General features: G+C 36.9%; 1 protein-coding gene across 9 annotated transcripts in view; it reads right to left on the bottom strand.

Annotated features, from left to right (window-relative positions):
- Positions 1 to 234: 234 nt before the first annotated feature.
- Positions 235 to 18,164, bottom strand: part of DPY19L3 (dpy-19 like C-mannosyltransferase 3) — a 30,876-nt gene continuing 12,946 nt past the window's right edge. For 6 of the 9 annotated variants that reach the window (XM_065028399.1, XM_065028401.1, XM_065028402.1 and 3 more), the window contains 10 exons: positions 17,959 to 18,060; positions 17,236 to 17,309; positions 16,833 to 16,991; positions 15,219 to 15,341; positions 14,768 to 14,879; positions 14,158 to 14,214; positions 11,823 to 11,905; positions 5,226 to 5,358; positions 4,346 to 4,504; positions 235 to 3,718 (listed from right to left, as the gene is read on the bottom strand). In XM_065028399.1, coding sequence (XP_064884471.1) covers positions 3,557 to 3,718; positions 4,346 to 4,504; positions 5,226 to 5,358; positions 11,823 to 11,905; positions 14,158 to 14,214; positions 14,768 to 14,879; positions 15,219 to 15,341; positions 16,833 to 16,991; positions 17,236 to 17,309; positions 17,959 to 18,060 — 1,164 coding nt within the window. In that variant the 3' untranslated portion in view covers positions 235 to 3,556. The other 3 variants (XR_010465811.1, XR_010465812.1, XM_065028403.1) reach the window with 3 other exon arrangements.

The raw sequence follows: 18,164 nt of genomic DNA, 5'->3' as shown, positions 1-18,164 counted from the left end.
GTACAACTCATGGCCGCTACACCTTTAACTTGTAACAGAGCAAGGAAGACCAGCAAGCTGCTAAAACACAAAGATGATTCAAAAAGTCAGTGCTATCTGCAGTGTAACAGGCTTGAGAAAAGTCACAGCTTCCTGCTCAAAAATACATTGCTTTCCTCCATATAGACTGAAACAAAGCTGATTCCATAACTGCACCTTTCTCAATCCATCCTAATGTAAAAACAATGAAAAAAGTGATTTTTCAAATTGCACTATTTATTTAGTATACAATAGTCATTACATCTCTTTACAACAACGTATTATAAAATAACTAGGTTAGATCTCACCAGCAGAACACTGAAACAAGAAATGAAAATATACTTATGGATCTCAAAGGCTTTTCTCTCCTAAAAACATTCCAGCTACTTGATAACATTTTGTGACTGTTATCTACCTAAAAAAGTCACTCATGCCACCATCCCACTGATAACACAGAGCCGAAAAGTCCTTGCAGACACCAGGCAACGCACATGTGAAGTCGTGGTGGTGCCGCTCCCGCTGCTGGTTAATTGTAAGACTTTGGGAAACGCATCACCACCAGGGCTGTTCCTGCGGGTGGCTCATACTTAACACAACCAGGGATGCCACTGGAAACAGGGGCATGAGGATGATGCAGTTCAGCAATAGGTAAAGTTATTTTTGTTTAAAAATGGCACATTTTTAATGTAGTGAATACAGATCACAGCAAAACATGGGAAGCAGAGAAAATAATTATCAGCCAACTCAAGCAGCACTTACCTCCTGGAAGCCGCAGGCTCTCAGACCCCACCTGCTAGAGGAACAAAGGCAGCCCTGGCCCGGCCCAGGGGCTCGGTGCTGGGGAGCGTTTACATGGGGAAGGGGAGCAGCTGCTCCTGTTTCCACGGGCCGAGCTGGGGCTGGCGCTGCTCTCTTCTGGACTAGTAAGTGGGCTCGTTCCTTGGCATTCTCTTATTTTACCGTTTTAAGGAGACGGGTCTTTTGAACACTGTACTACATAGTCAGCAAAACACACCCTTTCCTTTAGTATGAAATATTTCTGAGACAGGAACTGTCGGAATTGTTCACTAGTGTCACAAGCTACCTGGGCTTTAAAGACTTTGAACTGCACCAGTTAAACAATCTCCAAAATACTTTGTATCTAATGCTTCAAATGTCTGGTGTGCTACTTTGGGGGATGTTTGTGCTGCAAGAAGAAACTATGTTACTGAGGTGCTTCTGGGTTATAACAGACATTGTTTTTTATGCTTTCCCAAGACAAAGGTAGCTTGGGGTCTACTTTTTTTATTTAAAAAAAAAAAATGCACTTTTTAGTTTCTATGAAAAGGTCAAATTTCTAATTTGGCAACATTAGAGGCTGTATTTTTGAAAAAAGTCTATTTAAAAAGAATCACTTTTACAGTCAGGACTTCTGAGTCTCAGCTGTTACCTACAAGTAAATTCTGAAAATGACAGGGTACCTCTGGGTCTCGGGATCTCTCATTTCAATCAGAGGAAAGTTACTGCACCTTTAAAAAAAGATACAACCACATTTTAAAATAAGACAACACAGCCCAGACATACTTTACCTTACGTGTGCTTGTTTTCAATTACTGTAAGGCACTCATCGAGGAATTCACTGACCCATGTTTTCAGCAAGAACAGGCATGCATCATTACGGGTCTAATTAAAGTTTTAATACTGATTAAAATGTTTTATTATTGTATTAAGTTAAACTGCAGTGGTCTCCAACCTCATTAAGGGATACAGGCTGGAAATTACACAGGAGTTTCAGTTGCTCAGTTTAAGTACCTGGCGACTGTCAGTGTTTGATTTAAATACATCCTGATTAAAGCACCCTTCGCTTTTGCCTTAGCAGGAGAGTGCAGAAAGACATCGAACGTTGTTTAATGAGTATTTACTGAATATAAAATTGTTTGAGCATGTGACAACCATCTCCATCTCTTCAGTGATTTACCTTAGTACAACTGAAAAGGGAAAACATTTAAATCATTTGGAATTGGAACACAGCTCAGTTGTGAAAGCTAATCTCATTACACATCTTGATTAAATTAAATGTGGAGTTTGCTATCAGTAGCACTTTAAGTTTCCCATCATTAGAAATTAATTGCAGTGGTAATTACTGTAAATGAGTTATTTGCACAGGCCACAAACTCTCTTATAGGTATTCAAATGTTAATTCAACATTGGCCTAGAGGCACTTGATTATTACAATTCTGTTTTTCATAAGAAACAAACGATCCTAGTGGATGTCTAATTAAAGTTGGAGATTACTGTTAGACTTTCAATCAGACTTAATCTCTAATTTCAATATAAAACCGAAGCAGCACTAAAACACAGCAAAAGTCAGGTGTTATCTACATGGCATTTAGCAAGTCAATACAATTCACAAAGTTCTGGCTGGTAAAAAGACAGCGGGTACAAACAAATCACAAAATTCTCAGGATTGAATCCCATCTTTGCTTAATCTTCCAAGTTAATTTAAAATAGCTGTAGTCTATTTTTTTAGGATAAAGAGCAAGGACACGATGTTTAGCACAAAAATTTTGTGCTAAAATGTGTAGCTTTGTGTCTGGAATAATGTAAAGCAAAGCTCTAGTACCAAAACATATTTTAAATAAATATTTTAAATAAAAGTTTCCTGTTGCATTTAGAGATGACTTTTCCTTTTGTAAGGCTGGCAATGCTCAATTTTGGTATCTTACTGGAATCCACATGGAGAGAAAAAGCATCTCCTGTAGCTTAGAATGTGAATACAGAAAATAGTGTTGTGAGAATCCAAGCTGAGAAATTTGGTTTTTTGTTTGTTCTGAGCATTTTACAAAGATGCAAACATGCAACATGTATCAAGCATGCTCCAACCTTTATTCTCATTAGAAATACTTAATGCTCCATCATTAAGTGCTTAACATTATAAAAAAGTACGTTTCTGTATCACTAAAAATGCTGGACAGTGATTTAAGTTTTACTCTTCAAACTTGTCTGCTATTTGCACACTCACTGATTCAGCAGTCACACAAGCTTGGAAACTCATATCCACACACATTCCCAAAGAATTCAAAAAAGAGGCACTGAAAGAGCACAAGGATCTGTCAAAGAGGATCAGACTGCAGGATAAAACTCTCATTACAGGAGTAGCATGGGCGGCTTTCGTGGCATTTCTATCATTTCATAGTTAAATTCCAAACTGTTGAGCAGAACCTCACAGGCTCGCTCTTCTGCAGTGGCCATCAGGCTGCACTTGGTGTGTCTTCCAGTCAGTTAAAACTGGAAACAATACTAGCCTATGTATTCGAGTTAGACTTCGTAATCAAAATGGTCCCTGCTCGCATTTATTTATGAATCTATGAAAATTTTGGCAATATCAAGAACGTTATTGAAAGTAAACTGTCCGAAAAAAAATAAGAATCATAGTAATTAAACAAGAAACCATCAACGCAAAAGTCTTACAAATGGAACATGTTTGTAAACAACCTCTGTGTTTTCTAATGTGGGTCCTAGCATTAAAATACTGAAGTTGAAGCCATGGTAGGAAATGTTATTTATGCTTAGCAAGTTTGTAAACATGGAATGTTTTGTTTTGAAACACTCTAGTGAAGTGTACGGTGTAAGAAGGCAGGTTTTTTTTAATTTCCTCACAGAAGCGAGGATACAACGAAGGTTTCAAATCAGGTTCATTCTCTCCCAAACCATCCATGATCTGTAATGAAATGGAACAGACTCATGAAATATCTTCAGCCAATTCACAGCTACAGGCAGTAACAAGAAACTAAAACCAATGTCAACTATACATTCAGAGGGGCAGACTGGCCAGGTTTGTTAACAGCAACTGTATGAAACAACTGGGAAGAAGAAAATACCATTAAAATAGGAAGATCTGTAGTATCATTGTCTCTATTATGGATAAAGGTGATTTGTCAGAGGTACAAATCTGCCTTGCGTTATGTGGTCTGCTGGGGTTCCACGTGAGCCCCCGAAACACTTAAACTCCCCTGACACACTGCGGTAACACTGGTCCTGAGGGAACTGAATCTACAAAGTGTCTTACACCCTGAAAAGGAACACTGTCTGTGTGCTGCTAACCTGAAGCTCATCAGGAAGTGATTACTTACTGTGCCCAGGCCAAATTCCTCCTGCTTTATTACCAAATACCATTAAAAGCAAGCAGTGTTCAATGTGGTGACTTTAAGAATCGCTCCATTAGATTTTGACTTCCCAAGCTCATGATGAAATGGAAATAACCCACGCTTCTTCAAATCGTAAATGTATTTCAAAAGGAAGTTAAGCAAAATGTATTTTCTTTATAAATCTTTTCTATAATACTTACATGGCCATTAGCTATATCAAGTAAGTCCCGTAACCGACAGCCTCTACTGTGTCTTCTTTCGTAACAAATGCTGTCTTCCAGGATCACATAGTCTGTGCCAAAGGATCGCAGTATTCTGTAAACATCTTCAGGAGATCTCTTGGCATAGATTTGATAAATCTGTAGAAGAAAAATAATCTAAGCTCTAAGACACATTACCACTATTTCTTAGCTTGCTCTTTCATGATTGTCTTGAACCAGAGAAATAAATGAGAACAATAATGCGTGTGATTTGAATTAAGTATTTAAAAAATATAGAGAGTTTATCCAAGAGCTATGTAGAGTTTCAATGTTATGGCTGCTATGATGCACAATAGCACTGCTGCTGATCACAAAAACACTGGATGGTGCTGCTGTCTGCAAAAAAGCCTTGGTAGACGCCTGTAAGACTTTCAGAATGTCTAAATTATAGGAAAGGATAGTTTAAAACAACCTCCCCAGCTTTGTGTGGAATTTCTCAAGGTTGTTTCTATATACATACTGGTGTAGGAACTGAAGGGAGTACCAGGCAAATCAGGAAATGCTCCAGGTGGGTTTAGCAGCCCAGCTGGGCAGCAGGATCTATTAACACCAACAGCACCCAAACCAGTTCACTCAGCACCAGCTTGAGCCCCTGGGTACGGTTATTCACACATCTGCCAGCTGTGAGTTAGCAGCTGCCCAGAGTACCAAGAGTTTAACAGAAGTTGTTAAATTCTGGAACTGTATATGAAGATCAGTTAGTTCAACGAGTAAAGCACGCGAAGTGATTTGCAATGTGCCATTAGAGGTTGTGTGTGTTTTCTGGAATGAAGACGCTGATACGGATAAGAGTCAGCTTAGACAATCAGAGCACTCTTACCTGTTTTGTCCTCTCTCTCAGATTCTTGTCCTCATAATGGGGATGATTAGTTAAGGTCCGTCCCGTGCACAGTTTGACTCCTGCTAACAGCTGCATGCTCCCAGCAAACACTGCTGTGTTTGGGGTGTTTGACCTAAACAAATGTTGACAAGTCTGAGGAAGTCTCTGTAGGGGTGTTTCTGCATTGCTTGTTACAGATCAGAAGGAAAAAATAAAAGACTGAAAAGAAATTTCTGCCTCTCCTCTATTCAGGGACCAAATTGTTCAAGCAACTGTGTTTTCTTCAATACGAAGCAGATAAATCACAATAATACCCTCTAACTGCAAATAAAAAGTTTCCTACGCACTATGAGGAAATTTAGGGAAAACATGATCCTGAAAATTTCAAACTACTTCATATTTCATGTATTTCTTTGGCTCACATAGCCTCTGAATATTTGTAAGTTTCTAAATCCTAATGATTTTAACCTTTCAAGAAGTTTCTTATGACTTGGATTTGTGTCTGCTATATAAGGTATTCTATATAAAATGAATTATTTAATCTGAGTGCTAAAATTTCTTTTTACTGTCCAGGCATTCACTTGAAATGAAAACATTGTCATGCGAAGTATTAATCCTGCTATTCTACAACTGTGGGAGAGAATGGTGAAAAAGTCCCTGCAGAAGGGAGGGTGTGAGGGGAGGATGCAGAAGATGCCCGATAGAAATGCTATTGATTATTGGTACTGTGATCTCATCTGAAATTCAAAGCTGACATCTAAAATTGTTATCTAAATAAGTCTTGGTATCTCAAGATTGCTTAAGTACCCAGAATGAAAAAAATTTGGTGCTCACCTTGCCCCCAACATGTTTACAAACTAAAATATTTGTAAAGACACAATAGAAGGGCATAGCAAAAAGGTAAGGTAAAAATGCCAGGCAACAGAAACTACTATAATTAGGCTTATTAAAAATGGTCATATGTTTAAGTGTTTTCTAGCACGTAGTGGGTGTAAAACCATGAAAAGGTCTATGAAGACAAGACAACAGAAAGAAGCATACATTCAATCAAGTAAAATGAAATTATAAAGGAATGGGAATAGTTGCCTAACATCCACACGCACATGTGGCACCTATAGTACTCAAATAGCTGTGACGCTTTGCTGTGCACTTTAGGGAGCACTTTGAAACTGCAGCTATGAATTCAGTCTTACAGCTCTGTGATCGGCTTGAAAATGTTAACAGACACGTTCTAAATTTTGCTGTCGCCTTTCAAGAGATTACGCTCAGCAAATGAAATTAATAATTACAAAGTCTTCCTAAAACTTCTTGCACTGGTACATTAATCTCATCTAGGAAGGACAGAGATGGTACTTTTAATAGGCCAGTTTAACGCTAGTGATAGACTAGTTTTGCAGCAGTTTATAAAACAGGTTTCATTTTAAAGTCTGAAAATATTTAATCTCTTGAAAATTTCTTTTTTTTACTTAAAATATTCAAAGCCACAAGTGTAATGAAGTAAATGTTCCATTAAAAAAAATGTTCCATTAAAAATTCATCTTAGAATTTAATACAATGCAAATGTAATGGCTCTGACAGGCTGTCAGCAAGGACTCATCCTGAATCTGCAGGAAAGCAGAACTACTAAGCTGAAAAGAACATGGACGAGATTCAGAGAGACTTGGCAGAGCTTAGATAATGAAAATGATGCTTTTCAAAGCACCTTCAACATATGCCTGCTCCTTCTTGAGCCAGAAAAGTTCTAGTGTGAAAACACTGTTTCCATGTTTGTTCAAGATTAGTTCAAATTTTATAATGCTCTGCAGTACTTACCCCTGACTTGGCCTTACCATGGCAATCCTGCACCTATGGCTCCTAAAGATGCAAACTTGCAGAATCAAACCTCTTTAAAAAAATTAACCCCACAAGTACCAAAGGCAAAACCACAAGAAAACAAAAAGCAACACTCCCAAGAAACAGCCTGCAGCCTCTTTTCTTACAAAAGGAAGCCAGAGGAAACAGCCATAGTGCCCTTTGCCCATAACTTACTGGTAAAAATGCCTGTCACAGGTGTAGAGGATGGGAGGTTCCCCTTTCCAAAAGCATTCACCCTCGCCCAGAAGGGATGAAACACAACCAAGTGCATTCTTATCAAGCATGAAGAGTTTCACCAACACTTCCTCCTCTTCCTACACCTGAAAAGCAATCGAGTGACCTTCTCTTTCTACTCAAAGAAGTGGCTCATGCGCTTTTGTCCTGGCTGAGTTCAAAATCAGGTGATGCCAGATGTGTACATGAGATTTGGATTTACATGTTTGAAGCCCTAGAAATTCAAAGGTCTTAAGACACATCACTGTCCACATTTTACTGGGGCCAGCTCCGGCGGTTCCCAGACCAACACACGCTCCAAGGCACCTTCTCCTGTGCCCCCCGGCAATGCCGCAACACAAGCCGGGACTGGCTTTCCCAGCTGCGGGCTGACCCTGGGCACTGGGAGGTGACGCTGAGCTCCATGCTGTGTCTGCCATCCTCAGCGACTTCTTAAAGAACGTCAGTGTGTGGCTGGTACTGAGGGTTTCTCTGCTGAAACAGCCACTGGAGGGAGTCATGACAATTAACAGCTATTTTTCAGGTACAGGATGATTTCTACATTTTATGCAAGCGTCTTTCTCTCATCCTCCTACCCGAGTCAGCCGCTAACCGCTGTGGTCTGTATCCGAGGCAGCTAATGTGCTCTGAACCACTGACTGACACTTCTCTATTATAGAAAAACGAAGCAATTTTTACAAATGTCTGAACAAATGATGTATAAAATGAAAGGATAATTTGTTTTTATAGCTTTCTGCTAAGCTCCATACCACACTACCCAACCTGCAAACAATTTATTCTGTATGAAATGTCACTAAATAATGACAAGGACTTACAGGTCAAACTGATTTACATTATATAATTTAAATGTCATTCCAAGCAGACCTGATGGCATTTTGAACAAATAATCTCATTTATTTTTGAAGCTCTAAGCTTTCAACAAGTTAATTACAGCTGAATTAATGGGTAAACTAAGCACTATAATACATCATATGAAGCTTTTCTTTACCTACACTTAAGAATGTAGAGAATTATGTAAATATTAAAGAATAACTAATTAAAAATAAAAGGGTCTTACAGGAACTACAGGTCTATGCCTAACCTGCACAGACTCTACAAGTGGTCGTAATTCTTTATTAAGCTGCTAACGAACTATCGTGAAATAGTTTTAAAGGAACTCCTACAGAAATGGCCAATGTTGCAATTACAGGTTACATCATTAGAAATAAAATGGCTACTTCTATTAAAAGTCCTCCAGAACTGAACTCTGTAGCTGGCTTTCAAAGTCAGAAAGTCTGACAAATCTCAGATCATTGCTTTACTAGTGCCTGGTTACGATAAGAATCTACAAAGCAAAGGGGGTTTGAAAAAAGGAGATTCTGAAAAGGTTTTCTCAAATATGCCATGATAGATTATCTTTTTATTTTTCTTTAAAATAAAGTATTTTTATTTGCAGAATGCCATGTCAAAATATGACAGGTTTAGCTGCAAATGATAGCCAGTAAAGCATATTCAGTTCAACTGTCATGTTTCTTTTTTGCCCCTCTGGTTTAAAAAGACTGAAAACTGCAAAAATGGAAAATAACAGCCACAAAAACAGAATTACAAGATGTATTTTTGTTAGTCCCAGCCTCAGTTTTATGCTTGCATATTTCATTCACATAAAGGAGTGCACCTACACAGTTGGTCTTAACCTCGTTCTCAGACACTATCATTTCATGCCTGAATTTTACTGACCTATCAGGCAATGACAAAGGATAAGCCCAAGAATTTAAGAACAATAATAATAAAAAAAAGTGTAATATTGCCTTTAAAGTCTGGAATATGTGTTGATTTCAGTGTGATTACCCTTGAAAATCAGGTACCTAAGTAAGAGTGAAGAGTTAAAATTTATAGCTGGCTTGAAATTCAAACATAATATAAATTACTAAAGGAAAAAACCACCACTGAGACATGGGTGTTCCATTTTTGTAACCTTAAGAGCTTTTTGGAAATTTGTGGGGTTCCCAATAATAGAAAAATTTGCCTGCTTATCCTCCACACCTGGTTCAAGCACAGTTGACACACAACTATGCTCTGCCACATCTCAGCCTTGGTTCACTTTTCCACTGTTTCGGTTGTTGTCTGAGATTTCTAAGAAGCTTCTATATGATTTTTGGTAACTGCTTATGAAATATTCCACAATTCTAGGCAGGTTTCCTCTTTAAAGGCAGAAGACATTGCTTCTTCAACACTTACCAGAGGTAAACTGAGTAGGGAAGTTCACGCTATTGATTTGCTCAGTCTACTGATATTCTTCCCCATCTCACAAATGAGCTTGTTGTTCCTGTTGTCTTGGGGAGAAAGACCAAAACTAAGAATTTTAATATATCTCCCATCTGGGCACACAGCTGTGAACTATCCCTGTGTCTTTGGCACGACCTTCTTGACTCTTTTTTTATTAAAAAGAGCTAAGAAAATGAGGTGGTGGGTAGTAAAACGCAAGAGACTGGGATACGCAAGATCATTATGCAAAGAATTGCGCTCTGCAATAGATGCAGCGCAATACTGATAGTAACTTCACTGTAAAGATACAAACTAGTATATCTTCCTGAAAACGTTCTGGTAATTTCAGTAAGGGGAAGAGTAAAAAATACATCTGCAGACACTTCCCAGCGGATAGACTAATAGCTGGCTGTTATTCAGATTGTGTATTTGGAGAGGGTAATGTGCATTTGGACCTAGGCAGATGGAAGGGTTTTCTTATTGTGGAGAGATGGTAACATAGATGAGTTATTCCTAATTCACTGCTATACATGACAAATTAGATTTTCTCATAGTGAGTTTTAATAATGAATGATGAGTTCCTGACACTAACCTTGACAGATCGTTAACTACAGCAGAACTATCAAGTGATACTATAGTAAAATATCTTTCTTATATATCAAAACTTAAGAAAATCTGTCCCACTTCAAGAAACTTACTATAAATTTTGTTGACTTGTATTTAAAGCATAGATAATTAACTCTTCTTTATATGTATATTTCTAAACACAATAAATTCTAAGTAGAAAATTTTCCCCGTAATTGTCTGTCACGATTTAAAATGAAAAGAGGATAAGCACCAGTTTAGCATTCTCAGCACTAAGAACATGTGAAAAATTATTCTCATTGGATCCAGTCAAATCTAGTTCATGTCTGGGAATAACTCCACATGCATATTTTATGTATAAATCTATACATAACTCCATATATTGTACACAGGAGACCTGAACTATCAGACATTTACCATCTTTTAATAAAACAGTAGCGCTAAATGGAACTGGCTGGTAAACATTAGTCACAAAAATGTGTCAATATGGCTGCTAAGATTCTAAATGATGGAGAAAAACATGGCCTGCTTTCAAAATAAGTCAGTGAAGGCTTGTAATATATTTTATTTTTAAATTACTCCTTCTAGGTTATGGATTAAAGAAATAAAACATTATGCAGTGTAAATACATTGCTATGGGTAGAATAGGTTGGGCAACTGGTTTCACGGAAGTTTATTGCATTTGAAAACACAATACAGGGCTCCAAGGAAAGACTTCAAACAGTTCAATGTTAAATGTAGTAAATTCAGATTTTCTTTCAGAATGTTTTCCTCCAGAACATCAAACTAATTAAAGGAAAAAAAGATCTTTGTCGGAGTTCAAAATAAATACAAGTTCCAGGAATATCTCTGTTCAGAACTTAAGAGTTTTCAAGTGGTTCCTATATGTTAATAAAGAACATATCCCTTAAATTCACCATCCTCCACAGGACATCCTACCTGGCCTTTTTACTCAGGACATTCTACGTGCAGTATTCCAAACTATTTCCACCTAAAAAAATAGCTTCCTATGCTCTGTGTGAAAACACATGTGATAAGGTGGGGTTGAAATTATTAATTTGTACTCCTGAAAGAGACTTTGCACCTGTGCTTAACTGTGGCTAGTTCAACTACAAATATTTTGTTTACAGTTTAGAACACATACCGGTATTAATTCTAATAAATATAACCAGTTTTGAAATTCAAGAAACAAACCGTAGCGTACAAATTTTCCAGCTCTAAAACTCTACATCCAAGCTGTTTAAAATCATAAAGTTAAAAAGAGGAGGACACCAGGTTGGGGGGAAAAAATGAAACTAAAATTATTTCACCGCAGAGATCTATTAATGTAAAGAGGTAGCTATAATATGATGGAAGAAGCTTGATACCTCCAAATTGACCTCTTTCAGCTGGGAAAACTAAGCGTTCTAACGGCAGCAAATGGAGTCAACCGATTCCCTGACGCACGGGCAATGCAGCAGCACAATACTGGAACCAGAGCAGTCTGGGGGACTTTGCATATAACTGTTCTCCATAGCCATTAATATGCTAACCTCTTGATAGCCCCTTTATCCTCAACTATCTCCTTGGGTCACCAAAGATCACTGATGAGCTGTGACAAAATAAGGACAACACTATAACTAAGAACATTAGATCTACACAAATAGCATTTAACTTAAATAGAGAAAAAAATCCTCTTACTTAATCCAGTTCATCAGCTCCACAGTGTCTGGGTCATAGAATTCTCTCAGCTCTGACAGTTCATCCATTATTCCTGGCCAGAACTATAATGAAAAAAAAAATTAAAACAAATTGGAGACAGAATAATTAAAACAAGTTCTGGATGTTGAAACACATTATTTCATCTTAGCTGGAAAATGATGTTGTCCAGCTCATGGATAAGTTGCAAGACATAAGCATTTCTTCCCTTCTCAGGAAGGACACGTGGCTGCCATTGCTGTATGAAAACACAGAGTTTGAGATCTGCAGCTCGTGCCAGATGACCAGAAGGAACACAATTACCCGCTGTGTCTGAGAAGAGCAGCTTTTTTCTGGCGCACATCTCACGGGAGGTTTGCAGAACTCTATTAGTTAAGATCAGTTTTTATCTTAAAATCAATGGGTAACGGAAAGTCGACACCAAATATGATTGCTGTGCGCTGTATCTACTTTACAAGCGAACCTTCTCAGTTTCCTGGACTGTATGATGAATGTTGATGTTTTACTTTATTTTTTGACATATAAAGCTTTAAGAAAAGGAACGAGGTAAAGAGCCATCAAGTAACAGTTCAATACGTAACAGCCAAGGCATCACATAATGCCTATAAATACAGGAGAAGGAAAGGCCCCACAAATTAACATTTAAGTTTGGAAAGGCAAATTGCAACTATATAAAAAAAGGTAGGAAACCCATATCAAAAGTTAAAATCATTAGACATGCTGTGGATGCCATTAATGGCATTTCAGAAGTTTGAATTAACAGAGAACCACTGAAGAAAAGAAGAAAAAGTGTGACTGAATGGCAACATCCAATAGACTATTGGGGGAAAACATTCCAAAATTTATTGGGGACAAGGAACACACAAATCAAATTTGGAGGAGAGAAATAAGGATTGAAGGTGATTCTGAAAAGCTTAACCCTCTCTCTCTCTCAAAAAAAAAAAAAAAAGCTTACAAAGATTTATTTAAGGGTTTCTTGTTGTTTAAGCTAGTGAATATTCAAGGGCAAAAGGGAGTAATTTAGATAGATAATGACAATATAATGACTGATTGCTTTGCATCAGTCTTTACTACAGAGGATGTTATGGTGAAACCTATTGCAAATCTGCTTTCTTTAGATAATAAGAATTGCTGGCTTGTGAAGTAAAACGCCATAGGAATAAGTGTAAGAAAACCTGCCTCACAATCTAAAAAGGCATAAATCATCCAATTTAGGTAATAGTCATCCAAAGTTAAGAAGGAATTCGAATGTGATGCTGCTGAGCTACTTAGCAAAAATATGCATTCTTTCACTAAAACTAGAACTATGTAGGGATTTTGTTCTGGACTGGAAAAATCTTGAGGACTTGTAGTTTCCAAAAGTCTTAAAGAATACTGGTATAGCAAAAGATAACATGAAATGTTATTGCTGACTCGCATCAAAACCAAAAAGGCAGGAAAACAGAAAGGTGGCATTCTCTGAACTGGTAATGGGGAATACTTTTCCTAAGGTATGCAATTACTCATTGAAAAAGAAAACTAAGTCCTAAAATTTAGAACAATAAGTGAAATAATCAGCTCTTGATGACAGGACTATAGGAAGAAATTGATTTATTAGGAGATTTAGGTACTAAAGTTGTGTCTGTTCCTTTATCCTAGCTACTTGGTGGATGTAAGACAATGTTTTAACTTTCAGGAGCAAAATTAAACACTTTCTGTGTGAAAACATCCCAACTCTCTATATTGTAGAAAGATTTCAGCTTTTACTTTCACATCATTTTTATCCCTCTGGTTGAAGATCATGCATTTCATCCAGTATAACAATGCTTAAGCTTCTTATTGAATATCTGGTGTGCTTTGGGTTTTCAGTGTACTTCAATTTATTAATAGTTACTATCCTCAAATATATAGGATATACACAAATTTTAACTCTATGCCTGTGATAAGAACCCAGAGATTTATAAGAGCTTGAAGCTTTTCCTGACAAAAAACCCCACCATATTTTTCATTCTAGCTACAAAGTGCAGAGTAAGACAATTGTTCCAACCACAACCTTGGAGGTGTGGAACAGTCCACTGATGATTATGGGAGTTCAGTACTTCCCAAATACAAGGATATTCATTTTGAATTCAAAAAGTATAAGCATTAATTCTTTGGCCTCTGAGTCTAAGAGAAAAGCAAGTACTACTATATTATTTATAGTTACTGTTGGCCTAAGAACAAAAGTTAGGAATCTCCCTAGAGAAACAGGATTAGATTTAGATATTACAAATAAACATGACAAATAAATGCATGCAACTAAAAAATGCCAAAATATTGAGGAAAAAAAGCCTCTTACCTTATATGAAATGTATAGTAATGTAATTATTGGTATAGAATACTTCATCATACGTGTCTAAAAGAAATTGCAAAGAAAATGGTTATTCTGATGAAACACTTATTTGGATAAACTTAATTTTCAATCTAATGATATCCAGCGTATTTATCATGTGGTGCAATTTACAGAGCTTGAATTTTACAAGTACGTTCTGATCTTGTTTTAAAGTACCCCCTTATTACAGACCCACCACAAGTGATGGATTTATTTCCATATACTTAAATCTATCTTCTACAAAGTGGAAAACACTGTATCGTTTGGTATAAGATACTGTAAAGGTCTTCTCAGACCTCTGATGATTTCTTAATAAGGTGAAAGACTTTTTTTAGTAAAATTGTAGTTATTTTTCATCACCACATCTATATTGCCATCTAGTGTATTCAAATGGAATTGTTTAATAAATAAACCACTAGAAAATACATTTCACTTACTAAATCTATACAAATGTACTTCAAAGATATCCAGTTTAAGCGAACTACAAACAATATTCATTTCAGATGTCTTTTAAATCTGAGTCTTGATTTGGTTGAGATATGGGGCAAAAAACAGTTTCATGAAGAGTAGTGCTAACCCTCTGTGGTGTGTAGAGATGGATACACTTCAGGATGAGTTTCCACACTTCTGTACTGCACAGGCCAAAAGATGCAAATACACACATGTGGGATGTCCAGAGGTATTTCATTCTGGAAGAATACAGACAAGTTTGTGCTGATCGTCTGGAGCTCTGCTAAGTGGTGCCAATAAGAACGTTAGAGAAATTCTGAACATAGTTTTCTTGGACTTTCAGGACTCTGAAATAACTGGGTAAAAGATTAACTTCACACTTTGAGCTCTTGAGAACATCCCTGTTCTCAGACTTCCAGACATTCTTTTTGGCAATGCCTCCATCTACAAGCAGAAACGCAGCCAGGAGAGAAAGAAGGTTCACGATCCTATCAGTTTGTGGTCAGTATATTTGACACTCTCATCAAAATAAAGTCGATTGCCTAAAAAAGCCTTTAGTAGAATTTTTAAAAATATACCTCATTGTGCTGAATGCCAGACAGCCAAAAAGGACTGTGTGAATAAAGTTGTAAGCAGCATCAGGCTTCAGTGTTATTGTGCATTCTTCCATTTTTTCCATGAACTGGACTTGATTTGAATCACTAATTAAATAGAAGAAATAAAAAGTGTTATAGTCAGTTCTGTAACATATTTCATATAGTTGTCTGTATTTTAAAAAGCATTTAATCCTTCTGATGCTACGAGCAATACCACTGCTGTCAGTCCACAATCTTCTGTTACACCTATGAAATAATTAAGCCCCATAGCACCAACTTGATGCAGCATCAGGAATTTATTTTCATGTCTGGTTTTCTGGAAATGCAATGGGTTTAAACAGGCTGCTTTAGAATGAGATAAAATTGTTTACAGAATGGCATGCTTTGTATATTGCTTGAAAGAGCTACTCCCACAGGGTTCACAGGGCTTTGGATGAGCATGAAGAATTTAACTGTGTTTTGTGGGGCAGTGCTGGTGTATCTGGATGCTACTAAGGCCGCAGATTAAAAATAACATTATAGAAAAGATGTGCTGAAAAGGCTGGTTCTTGCTTGATGTGGCTACTCTTGTGAATATATATGGAGAGCTGATTTAAAAAAAAAAATAACAGGGAAAAAACTCACACATGTAAGTGGAAATTTTTTGAGTGGGGGATAGCTGAGATAACTAGTCAGTGTTAAAAATTAGGGTAATGTTCGGGATTATATTTTGAATTACAGAAAACAGCTGCAGAGTCTTTGTTTTTAAAAAGGATTGATGCAGTGAGTTTAAGAGGCTGGTTGAATAGTACCAAAATGCCTTCTAGATGACTATGACTTCGCAATTATTGTAACGTAGTTTTGGAACATCTTAGATCCTCTCTCCCTGTTTCATGCTGTTTTCCACCAAATCCACAATGACTGGCGTTAGTTATGTGACACTCCTTGAATTTTTGCTTGATCTAGTTTTATATCATCCCTTCTCACTTTCGCCCAAGTTACAAATGTACAACTGAGAAGTTTATAATGAACCATTTACCTTTTTTTCTTTTTAATAGCAGTTCGGTACTAATTTTCTCCTAGTGTTCTGTAAATTACTCCAAATCCTCCAGCTCAGCTGTGGGAAGCGGCAGCAGTGATGCACAGCTGCAGGCTGGCGCTCCTGCTCCTTCCCACCCATCACAGGGAGGTGAGCACAGACCATCCCAGCTCATTTCTGGGCAGTCTGAGGATATCACCAGGGAAATGTTTAATTGGGAGTGCTTTGCACAGGGAAAATGGGATGAACTAAAGAAACTAACGTTGTTTTCTATAGAGACACCCTTCCCCTGCTTCCCACCCCCCTAAAAAAACCCCCGGTCAACCGTAAAATTTCAACAGCAAAGAGCTTGAAGAAATCTAGCGAAGAATGTTTCTTTGTTTCGTCTCATTAAATCCTTTACATTTTTAGCTTTAATAGGAAGTTAATTATTTTGACCTCTCTACTATATGTCCTACTGTTTCCTTAGTACCTGTGGAAAGTAATACTGTGTGCTGCTGTACTCAACTGTCAGTTCCTTAGCCTGTTGACAAAGAGAAAATGGATAAAAATGTGAATTATTTCTAAACATATTTTACCTGAGGTTCTGAAAGGCAACAATTACAGCTGCTACTGTCACCAGGAAAAGAACAAATACGTAGACGTAAAAAAGCAACGTGTCTGAGAGTCTTGAAAAAGTATTTAATGGTAGTAATCCAAAAGCTTCTTCGCAAAGATACAGGTTAGCATCAAAATCTCTAAAGAAACAAAAATAATCCATGTCATTATGTATTTCATAACTCGATGTCAAAAAGGACCAGTTTCCTTTTTTTCCCAAGCAATTATAAAGCCACAGTTGTGCAGAGTATTTTGAAAGAAAATGTATGACATAAACATGAGGTAAAAATCCATGATTCATTACCAAGATTTGAAATGAGCAACAACCTTCAGGATTCATTTAATGAAGCCATACAAAAAAGTAAAATTGCAGCTAAATCATACCTTGTTGCCCCAAATCCAAATTTTGCTTTCAGGAATTTGAATATATGTTCATCTGACTCAAGATGAAGAATTTTCTATAAAGGGGGGAAAAAAAGAAAGGAAATTGATTTTTAAGTATCAAAAAATTAAGCTTCACACAGTAAACAGTTTTTTCATCATTTAAATGAAACTGTGAAGCAACACAGACTTATTGGACAGGGTGCTTTGCAATCAAATAAGCACTGAGTTTGTAATTATGGTCCTGTGGTCCAATGGGCAAGTTACTTCTTTTTAGACTATTAGGGTTAGTTTCTTGTTTACAGATAAAGACTATCCAGGACAAGTTGAAATGAAACATACAGCTAAAAGCAATGATTTATCATATCTTACTGTGATACTTTTAATTTCCATGTGTACTAAAGTTTAATCTGTTGATATAGATCAGTTGAAGAGACCAAAACTCAAAAGCAGAAAAGGCGTTACTGTTACTAATGTCTGCAGATACCTCTGTGCACAAGAAGAAATAAAAGTGTGGTATGGTCTACAACATTTTTATAAGTATTCATTTCTACCTGCATTCATTGAAAAGTAAATTCAAAGAAAAACTTTGCAAATGCTCAGCAGTATAGGAATGCAGTAGTCTCTGAAATGCAGCCAAATATTCCAATTTTTATCTAATGACATTACTGGAGCTGATTAACAAATACCTTTTGTACGTTTCTATCTTAAAAATTATATGCTTACCTTGATGAATTTATTTATTAGGAAAGTCAACCACATGACTAACAGTACATGGAGGATAAGTTTTCCAAGCCTATTAAGCAAGGTGCCCTTTTTTAGGTTTTTCTAGAAAGAAGAAAATATCGGTATTTCAGTACTTTTTTGTATGTATTTGGAACAAAATATTAATATTTCAGTACACTTGTATGTATTTAGAACAAAAGCAACAC

Source organism: Columba livia, chromosome 13, assembly GCF_036013475.1.
Source record: "Columba livia isolate bColLiv1 breed racing homer chromosome 13, bColLiv1.pat.W.v2, whole genome shotgun sequence".
NCBI lineage: Eukaryota > Metazoa > Chordata > Aves > Columbiformes > Columbidae > Columba > Columba livia.
The sequence above is the reverse complement of the archived record's forward strand: the minus strand, read 5'-3'. Positions and strand labels throughout refer to the sequence as shown.